At 43.8% G+C, this 11,575-nt stretch overlaps 1 protein-coding gene across 1 annotated transcript; it reads right to left on the bottom strand.

Moving 5' to 3' along the window:
- Nucleotides 1-899: 899 nt before the first annotated feature.
- Nucleotides 900-9,664, bottom strand: LOC112246024 (G-protein coupled estrogen receptor 1). The gene is made up of 2 exons (XM_024414286.2): nt 9,450-9,664; nt 900-3,624 (listed from the first exon to the last, which is right to left on the bottom strand). The coding sequence occupies exon 2, from the start codon at nt 2,479-2,481 to the stop codon at nt 1,375-1,377; it is 1,107 nt and encodes a 368-aa protein (XP_024270054.1). The 5' UTR covers nt 2,482-3,624; nt 9,450-9,664; the 3' UTR covers nt 900-1,374.
- Nucleotides 9,665-11,575: the final 1,911 nt, after the last annotated feature.

Here is an 11,575-nt window from a genome sequence, read left to right as displayed (position 1 = left end):
AATGGATATTAACCCTTACCCTCATCCCTTACCCAAAATAGTATTTGGTAAATAAACAAGCATTTGGTAAATTAATCTGTCCCTGCTCACTGTAGTTTTAGAATGACTGAAACTGTTGGAGACTGAGAGTAAACACAAGAGATGATAGCAGCGTCTCTGTCATCTTCATTGAGTAATGTGTTTACATATAGTCCATCTCCTCCGCTCAGAGAAACACCTGCCTCCTTGTTTCTGCCTCAGGCAAACAGGAGTTGACAACTAGGGTCATAATACTGTGGATAACATCCGTCTTTAGAATGAGTATCGGTCTTAACTAGATATATTTAGCGTTTTTCAAATGCTGAAGGCTCTGGCACACAACTGTTTGTGTATGCTTGAGGAAAATGAGCATTCATGTTTCCTTTGCTATCTACCTTGATTTGAAGAATATTTTTGTTAAAAACATTTCAAATGACTTCTGTAAACGTAGGAGAAAATCAAAGGCAACGAAGCTTTTTCTGACATCTGGGCATATGCAGCAGGTCACCACCTACAATTTGTTTTCATATGTAGAAAAATGATTTGTTTAGATTTGTGGAAGGCATATCCTGTCTTTTACTTCCACTTGTTGTAATACACTTAATGTTGTCAGTACTAAGTCAGCAAAGAGCTTCTCAACAGCTTCCTAAAAAACAAATGTTTATTTTATTTATTTAAATAAAAGTGGTGTTAGTGGTCAATTGCTTTGCACAGGCAAACAAAGAAAAGGACATCTACTTACAATACAGTGAATTGTCAGTACATAAAAAACGCTCCGACAACAGGTGTGTCTAGCAGTCTTATGGGTTACCCAAACAGTTCTGAGCAGTATACCGTGTTACAATAACCACACTTAGGGTCAAGGAGAAGCAAGTCACTGGTCCCTTTGATGTGTCTGTTTTAATTTGTTCCCACACTGCCATTTCTCTGAGTAGATTGTTGCGGTTTCATGACAGGTATAGCTTTGTTACATTAGAATAATGACTTTGTCTTTTGATAAGCGAAGAGAAGACATTGAAAGAACACCAAACCTGGTATTTTCATCAATTTGCCTTCTCCATTTTCCAAATGTTTATTTATTACCCTAATATCATTATTTATATCTAATGAAGATACACAGTGTGTTCTCCACCCGCGCTTACAGGAGACAAAATGGCTGCCTCATGGTCAGTTTCAGTTTTCCTCCATGGTATCTCTACCACTTATAAGAAGCTGAATTCTGGAAGCCTTGAGTGTGTCATGAAAACAATTCCTAGAATCCTGCTCGGTAGACACAGCAGCACATAGCTCTTCCTCCCCCCTGGACTTCTGTTACATCCTAACCTTTCATACAAAGATGTTGCTGATCCTGCAGCATCACACCTCCGACACCTCACTCCTCACAGGTATGTGTAAATCTAGGGTGTGGTGGCAGAAGCGGTAGAGCACGGACCAGCTGGCCTTCTGCTTGATGAAGAGTCTTAGCTTGTCCCTGAAGGTCTCCCCCAGGAAGCTGTAGATGATGGGGTTGAGGCAGCTGTTGGAGAAGGCGGCCAGGTTGACGATGTGGCCCGTCAGCGGGTAGTCGTGCCACAGGTGGCCGCTGAAGGTGCTGCGCTGGGCCGGGTCGTCCGTGCCATGCAGCAGCTGGATGCTAATGAAGATGTTCTCAGGCAGCCAGCAGATGAAGAACACCAGCACCACCACCCCGATCATCCTCAGGGCCTTCTGTCTGCGAGGCCACAGTCCCCGGTGCTTCTGCGCCCGCATCAAGATACGCACGATCAGCGAGTAGCACAGGCCGATGACGGAGAAGGGCACCAGGAAGCCGATGGTCACCTCTAACCACTGGATCTCAAAGACGTTGGCGAAGCAGAAGTGCACCTCGCCGCGGTGCTGGGTCTGGACGATGGTGAAGGGGAGCAGCGTAGCCAGGATGGAGGCCATCCAGATGAGGCTGCAGCTGAGCTTGGCGTGCTGCATGGTCCTCAGAGGACTACTGCTCATGGAGCTGGCCAGAGCCACGTAGCGATCAAAGCTCATCCATGTCAGGAAAAAGATGCTGCTGTACATATTGACCTGCAGGAATAAGGACATGAAGGTACACAGAACAGCGTACTCATAGTACTTCTCATTGAGGTTGAAGACCTCGATGAGGGAGTCTGCCACAAGGATGAGGTCTGCGACCGCCAGGTTTACAAAGTAGAGGTCCGGGATGGTCATCTTCTCCCTGTGGTTGAGGTTGACCACCAGGATGAGTATATTCCCAATGAAGCCGATGGGAAAGAGGAGGATGGTGTAGAGGCAGGAGAGGAAGAGGCCGATGGTGTAGAACTGATAGGTGTTTGGGTTCTCAGACGCGTCCGTGACGTTGTAGTCGTATGAGGTGTTTAGTTGCTCCGTACCATTGACATATGCCTGAACCAGATAGGTGGTCTGCACTTCCATACTGCCTGTGTCTTTGCTTTGAAGGTCTTGAATCATAGGTCATATAGCCTACATATTTCAATCGTGTCAGTGCCCGATTCTCTGTCTCAAAAGGTTCTCTCATCTATGCTCCATTTGCATGCTGACAGAAGTCAGTTCTTATAATATAGAAATAGTTTAAGGGTTATCTGACCCCATGTTTATATCAAGGTTTGCCTAGCAATAGATGACAGAGGGTACAGACACAGAGCAGCACCTCCATGTTTTGATATCACCCCTTCTTATCGGCAGAGGCTGCTAGGGCTTACATTATCCATGTGGTCCAACCTAAGGGCTTACATTATCCATGTGATCCAACCTAAGGGCTTGCATGATCCAAGTGGTTCAACCTAAGGGCTTACATGATCCATGTGGTTCAACCTAAGGGCTTACATGATCCAAGTGGTTCAACCTAAGGGCTTACATGATCCATGTGGTTCAACCTAAGGGCTTACATGATCCAAGTGGTTCAACCTAAGGGCTTACATGATCCATGTGGTTCAACCTAAGAGCTTACATTATCCATGTGGTCCAACCTAAGGGCTTACATGATCCATGTGGTCCAACCTAAGGGCTTACATGATCTATGTGGTCCAACCTAAGGGCTTACATGATCCAAGTGGTTCAACCTAAGGGCTTACATGATCCAAGTGGTTCAACCTAAGAGCTTACATTATCCATGTGGTTCAACCTAAGGGCTTACATGATCCAAATGGTTCAACCTAAGAGCTTACATGATCCATGTGGTTCAACCTAAGAGCTTACATGATCCATGTGGTTCAACCTAAGGGCTTACATGATCCATGTGGTTCAACCTAAGGGCTTACATGATCCATGTGGTTCAATCTAAGGGCTTATATGATCCATGTGGTTCAACCTAAGGGCTTACATGATCCATGTGGTCCAACCTACGGGCTTACATGATCCATGTGGTTCAACCTAAGGGCTTACATGATCCAAGTGGTTCAACCTAAGGGCTTACATGATCCATGTGGTTCAACCTAAGGACCAACATGTACTTAGGGACTTTGCTTCTTTCTCTTTTTTTGAGCCGTTTGTTTTTCACACGTTCTGATTCCAGTGCTGGATTTTCTCATCCAGTCCATGTGCATGTTTATTCACCCAACCTCAGCCTGTGACGCTATTGCTGTGACACCTGAGCTGTGGAGAAGACAGAAGAAGAAAGTCATTACATGAAAGAAGGATTATGTGCTCAGCAGCCTTTGGTCAAATGACATATGTCTGGTTGTCTGTCTAGTGACTGAGCACATATCAAACTCTAAAGGACCAGAGGTTTCATCTCAGGTAAAAAATTATTTACTGGTATCGAACTGTATACACAGCAATCAATCATATATGATGGTTGAACTCAACAGTTTGTCTCTACTAATTCCGAGACGAGACGAAGTTCGTTGGTGGTTACCAAAGGACATTAAAATGCACATTCTCAGGCTTAAACAGATTCATTGAAAACCAGCTGCTTTGAAATCTTCAGCCAATCCTAGCTCAGCCTGCTCCAGACTTAATTTTTATTAATTGGTGGGATGGTGGGAAAATAGATTTGAAGCTAATTAACATTGAACAAAACCATTCTAAATCTGGTGTTTTGGCTAGAGCAGGGCACATGATTTCTATACAAGTAAGAGACAGCCCTTGTTATATTCTTGATAAACAAATATCATTCATCCGTGAGATGATATGTTTATATTCCTAAACAGTGACACAGTAAAGACATTTCATAAATCAATGTTCAATCAATGTTTTATTCACGTAACCTTTATTTAACTAGGCAAGTCAGTTAAAAACAAATTCTTATTTACAATGACGGCCTACCAAAAGGCAAAAGGCCTCCTGCGGGGACAGGGGCTGGGATTAAAAATTAAAATATTGGACAAAACGCACACCACGACAAGAGAGACAACACTACATAAAGAGAGACCTAAGACAACAACATAGCATGGCAGCAACACATGACAAAACAGCATGGGAGCAACACAACATGACAACAACATGGTAGCAACAAAACATGGCAGCAGAACAACAGGGTACAGTAGCAGCACAAAACAGGGTACAAACATTATTGGACACAGACAACAGCACAAAGGGCAAGAAGGTAGAGACAACAATACATCACGCAAAGCAGCCACAAATGTAAGTAAGAGATTGAGATTGAGATTAAACTGTCCACTTTGAGTGTTTGTTGCAGCCTTTTCCAGTCGCTGTTTTTTCTTCACTTTACATTTGCTTAGTTTTATTATTGATAACAGATCATGTACAGTAATTTATTTAGAGTCTAGATTAGATCAATCTCAAATCAAAATCAAACACAATTTTATTAGTCACATGCGCCGAATACAACCTTACAGTGAAATGCTTACTTACGAGCCCCTAACCAACAATGCAGTTTAAAAAAAACACAAAAAAACATGATCAAATAAGAATAAGAAGTAAAAGGAACAAGTCATTAAAGAACAGCAGTAAAATAACAATAGCGAGACTATATACAGGGGGGTACAGGTACAGAGTCAATGTGTGGGGGCACCGGTTAGTCGAGGTAATTGAGATAATATGTACATGTAGGTAGAGTTATTAAAGTGATTATGCATAGATAATAACAATAGAGAGTAGCAGTGGTGTAAAAGAGGGGGGGGGGCAAATGCAAATAGTCTTGGAAGCCATTTAATTAGATGTTCAGGAGTCTTATGGCTTGGGGGAAAAAGCTGTTTAGAAGCATCTTGGATCTAGACTTGGTGCTCCGGTACCACGTGCCGTGCAGTAGCAGAGAGAACAGTTTATGACCAGGGTGGCTGGAGTCTTTGACAATATTTAGGGCCTTTATCTGACACCGCATGCTATAGAGGGCCTGGATGGCAAGAAGCTTTGCCACAGTGATGTACTGGGCCGTACGCACTACCCTCTGTAGTGCCTTGTGGTCAGAGGACGAGCAGTTGCCATACCAGGCAGGGATGCAACCAGTCAGGATGCTCTCGATGGTGCAGCTGTAGAACCTTTTGAGGATCTGAGGACCCATGCCAAATCTTTTCTGTCTCCTGAGGGGGAATAGGTTTTGTCGTGCCCTCTTCACAACTGTCTTGGTGTGCTTGGACCATGTTAGTTTGTTAGTGATGTGGACACCAAGGAACTTGAAGCTCTCAACCTGCTCAACTACAGCCCCGTCGATGAGAATGGGGGCGTGCTTGGCCCTCTTTTTCCTGTAGTCCACAATCATCTCTTTTGTCTTGATCAAGTTGAGGGAGAGGTTGTTTTCCTGGCTCCACACGGCCAGGTCTCTGACCTCCCTATAGGTTGTCTCGTCGTTGTCGGTGATCAGGCCTACCCCTGTTGTGTCATCGGCAAACTTAATGATGGTGTTGGAGTCGTTCCTGGCTGTGCAGTCATGAGTAAACAGGGAGTACAGGAGGGGACTGAGCACGCACCCCTGAGGGGCCTCTGTGTCGAGGATCAGCGTGGCAGATATGTTGTTCCCTACCCTTACCACCTGGGGCCGGTCTGTCAAGAAGCCCAGGATCCAGTTGCAGAGGGAGGTGTTTAGTACCAGGGTCCTTAGCTTATTGATGAGCTTGAGGGCACCATGGTGTTGAACGCTGAGCTGTAGTCAATGAATAGCATTCTCACATAGGTGTTCCTTTTGTTCAGGGTGGAAAGGGTAGTGTGGAGTGCAATAGAGATTGCATTATCATCTGTGGATCTATTGGTGCAGTATGCAAATTGGAGTGGGTCTAGGGTTTCTGGGATAATGCCTTTCTAAGCAGCCTTTCAAAGCATGTCATGGCTACAGACGTGTAGTCCGGTAGTCATTTAGGCAGGCTACCTTAGTGTTCTTGGGCACAGGAACTATGGTGGTCTGCTTAAAACATGTTGGTATTACAGACTCGGACAGGGAGAGGTGGAAAATGTCAGTGAAGATACTTGCCAGTTGGTCAGCGGATGCTCGCAGTACACGTCCTGGTAATCCGTCTGGCCCTGTGGCCTCGTGAATGTTGACCTGTTTAAAGGTCTTACCCACACCGGCTGCGGAGAGAGTGATCACACAGTCTTCCGGAACAGCTGGAGCTCTCATGCATGTTTCAGTGTTATTTGCCTCGAAGTGAGCATAGAAGTAGTTTAGCTCGACTGGTAGGCTCATGTCAATGGGCAGTTCTCCGCTGTGCTTCCCTTTGTAGTCTTTAATGGTTTGCCAAATCCAACGAGTGTCAGAGCCGGTGTAGGATGATTTTATCTTATTCCTGTTTTGAGGCTTTGCCTGTTTGATGGTTCGTCGGAGGGCATAGCGGAATTTCTTATAAGCTTCTGGGTTAGAGACCCGCTCCTTGAGCGGAGCAGCTCCAGCCTTTAGCTCAGTGCAGATTCTGCCTGTAATCCATGGCTTCTGGTTGGGGTATGTACGTACAGTCACTGTGGGGACAACATCATCGATGCACTTATTGATGAAGCCAATGACTGATGTGGTGTACTCCTCAATACCATTGGAGGAATCCCAGAACATATTCCAGCCTGTGCTAGCAAAACAGTCCTGCAGCTTGGCATATGCTTCATCTGACCACTTTTTTATTGATCGCGTCACTGGTGCTTCCTGTTTTAATTTTTGCTTGTAAGCAGGAATCAGGAGGATATAATTATGGTCAGATTTGCCAAATGGAGGGCGAGGGAGAGCTTTGTATGAGTCCCTGTGTGTGGAGTAAAGATGGTCCAGAGTTTTTATCCCTCTAGTTGCACATTTAACATGCTGATAGAAATTTGGTGAGACGGATTTATGTTTCCTGCATTAAAGTCCCCGGCCACTAGGAGAGCCACCTCTGGGTGAGCGTTTTCCTGTTTGCTTATGGCAGAATACAGCTACGAAAAATACAGATGAAAACTCTCTAGCTTGTCATGGGATAGTCTACCTCAGGCGAGCAAAACCTTGAGACTTCCTTAGATATCGCGCACCAGCTGTTATTTACAAAAATACAACGCTAATCTAACCCTGACTGTTTTGCACATTATCCCAATTTTAATTTCCCCACGTTGGTCTTAGCTAAATAATAGTCTAAGCTACACTGTAAAGGAAAACTAAGTTACATGGTCATTTTGGGATATTATCAACAGGAAAATACCATGAAACCTTTTACTGCAGCATATTGTAAATTATGGTGCATTGTGAGAAAATGATGTAAGAGGGGAAAGAATTGCTGTATTTCGAACGGTACTGTAATCCATCCCTGTACTTTGTTTTTTGGAGCGCCAAAACCCTTTTAATCACTACTAGGTGCATGGTATTGTTGTTTCTGGCCCATTAAAATATTTTGAGGTGTGCCTTGTAAGAGGCTACATTTGTTCCACCTATTAGTAAGAGTGCTGTACCAATTTAACTGGTATGTGGTGTGTGCAATATGAAATACAGTAACTTACATGCTTCTTTGCTGCCTGTAACTTACTGATCAATTCACAGCAACCCCTTTACAGTGTAAATAATATCATGACACTTCCCGTTGCCTGTTTTCCGTCAGTGCAGAGGGAACCTTGACCTTTAGCATGCGTTCACACTCAGACCCTCAGTCTTTTCATTTACAAAAAGGAAAACCTCTGCGATATTAACGCTGCCTCCTCTCCCCTGAGTGCCGGCTTTCACAGCCATATCTCAGCCATGAAGCATGTATGCACAGGAAAACTGGATAAATGAGACCTAGGGATCTCATTCATCTCACAGGGAGAATAGCCTCTGAGCCATTTGAGAAACACCCAGGAAGCCTTGCTAACCCAACCATGCAGTATATTACCATTATCCTTTGGCAAACAAACTTTGACTGTCTGCTTTGACTTCCAGCAGAATGAAGGATTTGACGCTTAGAGCAATACATCATCTAATGTTTTCACAATTCAGCCTCAAACTGCTGTGATGGTTTTGGAACATATTGCCAATTAAATGGCACTCGCGGCCCTAGAAGGCAGATAAGTGTAGAAAGACATGCCAGCCCACTTAGATTAGACATGGGGACTTTATTTTGATATGGACCAAGATGGATGGCTGATCAAGAATCAACAGGACCCACATTAGGAAAGCTAAGATTAATATAATTCCCGTATAAAGACAGTTGTATAATTCAAAGATAGACATACTGGTACATTTTATTTGACACTTTATGCCGTTTAGTACAGTCATACATGAAAACTCCTGTTATCAAGACTTTTATAGCCTGAGGCAGAATGATGTGAGGCATTCTATCTGTATTAATTAGCTTGATATGTAATTCGTTTATCCTCCATCTGCACTGTCTATAAGCAAGGCTGGTGACCCCATTTTGAGTTATTATACAGCTTTTGTCATAAAACCCCATTTATAAGCCAGCTAAAAAAGCTTAAGCACCAGGCAAAAAGCTCCCCAAATGGCCCCATTGCAATCAAGCTGGGCATCTATCTCTAGAAACTGAAGAGGGGTTATTTTGTTGTGGACAAAAGAAGAGATGCATGGTGCTAGTGAGACATGAGACTTGACAGCTTCCTGTCTCTCAAGGGAAACAGGATGTCAATCTACCAGTTCAGACATGTAGGTTAGTGTGGAAAAATTAAGAGCGGATTAAAAAAACGATACATCACAAATCACTTTCTGTTCACTGGGCATGAAGGTACAAATGGTCCATCAACCCCAAAAGCAACAGGCAGCTTATCCACTCCAGTCTACACATGTTCATTTTCTTTTGTAGAATGGACTCCCGAATGTCCCCATTTATTACACAATCTTAAATCTGAAAAATAACAACTTGAACTGTCTAATTTGTAACACCATCGAAGTGAAATTAAGTCTGACAATGAGCAGAGGAAAAATCCCATTAATCTCTGGTCCTGATCGATTGAAACCTCCCACCCAATTCAAGTTTGCACCTTCCCCTTCTAATATCTGAGACCATTTATTTTCTTCAACTCTGTAATAGTCATAAAACAGCTGCAATATCACACAGGGATGGAGAGCAGAGAAAACCACTTACTTTTCCGTGGTGGGCTTGTTGTCCATCCAGTGTGAAGCTCCAGTGCAGAAGTCAGTGGAGTGTCACCGATTTCTAATCCCGTGTCCAGCTGAGGCTGCACTCACTGCCTGCGCCACCTGCTGTTCACCCCAACCCAGGGAGAGAGGGAGAGAGAGAGGGGAGCCAGAAGAAGAGGAGGAGAGAGAGCTCAAGAAAACGCAAACACTAGACCTCCTCCCTCATGAAACTTGCTTTGTTTGTGACCATGCATGTTCCCTCACTCATCTACCCCCTCCTCCTCCTCCTCCTCTCCCCTCCTCCCTCACACCTCTCTCCCTGAACCCTTGCTGAATTGCTCAAAGCGTTCAGGCGTTCAGGTTCCGTGACCTAATTATTAACCCAGCGAGGTGTGTGGATGCTATGGGATCTTCTAAAGGTTCCAGATGTATCTTGGCCCAGGTCTCTATGTACATAGTCTATAGTCCATCTATAGTCCATCTAGTCTGAGCAAGGAAAACAGCGCTGTACACATCCCATCAGAGAACACAGTATATTGTTTGTATAAGGTCATAGTCATACATCACTGTACTGTATATACTTTATAGGCATATACCTCATTCCTCTTAGTTATGCCTCTCAAATGAGTTTGCATTGACATCCTGTTCACAGCAGATCTGTTTAATGTTTCCATTGCATAGGGAACATATTTCACTAGTTTCGAAAAGCACTGAAAAACATTTGGCATAGGACAGCCTAACTGGGTCCAACTGGAGGGAATCTGGCATGAGTGGCTTTAATGTGGAACTCCAGTAAATACCACTGATGCCACTTTTACCAGCCTGCTTCCAAGGAAAACACAGATGATAAGAAAGCTTACCAGGCGGTAGAAGGTAAATAGATTTGTTAGTCCCAAAAGGGTATGCAGAGCTCTCAATCACAAAACGTTTTAGTCATTAACTGTTTTTGTATAGGATACTCATAGATTAGAAGATCATTGTTAGTGAACACCCATGACTATAAACATATCTTTTTTCAAGAGGCCAAATGAGGACAGCCAAGCATGGCTTACTTATATTTTACAGGTAATAGTTGACCCCGCTATGTATTAAAAGCAAAGTGAGTTGTGAGTTTGCCCCATTCTCCTCATAATTACATTTGATGCCCTCCGACGAACCATCAAACAGGCAAAGCCTCAAAACAGGAATAAGATAAAATCATCCTACACCGGCTCTGACGCTCGTTGGATTTGGCAAACCATTAAAGACTACAAAGGGAAGCACAGCGGATAACTGCCCATTGACATGAGCCTACCAGACGAGCTAAACTACTTCTATGCTCACTTCGAGGCAAATAACACTGAAACATGCATGAGAGGCTTCTGTTTTCTTCAACACGGCTTTGTTATCAAGATGAGAAAAAAAGGAGGAGTAAAGAGAGAAAGCAAAAAAAGAAGGAAGATAATTAACCTCCCGAGCAGAATACATTTTGACGAGAGAAAAGGGGGGAGTGAGAGAAAGAGAAGGATGGACACCAGACGATGCTTAGATGAGGCTTATAGTTGAACACTTCCTGTGAGGTTGGTCCTCAACGTCAGCAAGTGGGTCACAGACAGTCAGTCACAGACAGTCACAGACAGTAGACCCAATTGAAGACTTTATTAAATATATTATGACTGTGTCCCTCTTCTTATTGCGGTTGATGGTGGATAGTGTCGTGCCTCTGTGACAGCTGAGCTATATGACAGTGTACAGAGCCAGTCTGTGTTTAGACATGGCCATCTGGTGGATGGAACGGAACTGCTCATGTAACTACCATACTAACTGCTCTACATCACCATTCACACTGTGTATCTGAGGCAGGCAGGCAGACTGATGCTGCTCATTTTGGCCTTGACACACAAACAGGAAGCTCTTCTTCACAGGGGGCTTATTTCTTTATGCATTGTGCAACTGATCTCACTTCAAATGCACAGGCAAACACACAAAGATCCTGTTGGCATAAACAAACTATTTCCACACTAAATTATACACTGAGTGTACAAAACATTATGAACACCTGCTCTTTCTGACATAGACTGACCAGGTGAATCCAGGTGAAAGCTATGATCCCTTAATAATGTCCATTGTTAAATCCACTTCAGTCAGTGT

The sequence above is a fragment of the Oncorhynchus tshawytscha genome, linkage group LG09 (genome assembly GCF_018296145.1).
Source record: "Oncorhynchus tshawytscha isolate Ot180627B linkage group LG09, Otsh_v2.0, whole genome shotgun sequence".
Lineage (NCBI taxonomy): Eukaryota > Metazoa > Chordata > Actinopteri > Salmoniformes > Salmonidae > Oncorhynchus > Oncorhynchus tshawytscha.
Note: the sequence above shows the minus strand (reverse complement) of the source record. Positions and strands in the feature narration are given on the sequence as shown.

Excerpts from the sequence above, each read along its gene's own strand:
- LOC112246024 (XM_024414286.2), bottom strand. The coding sequence starts at position 2,481 with ATGATTCAAGACCTTCAAAGCAAAGACACAGGCAGTATGGAAGTGCAG.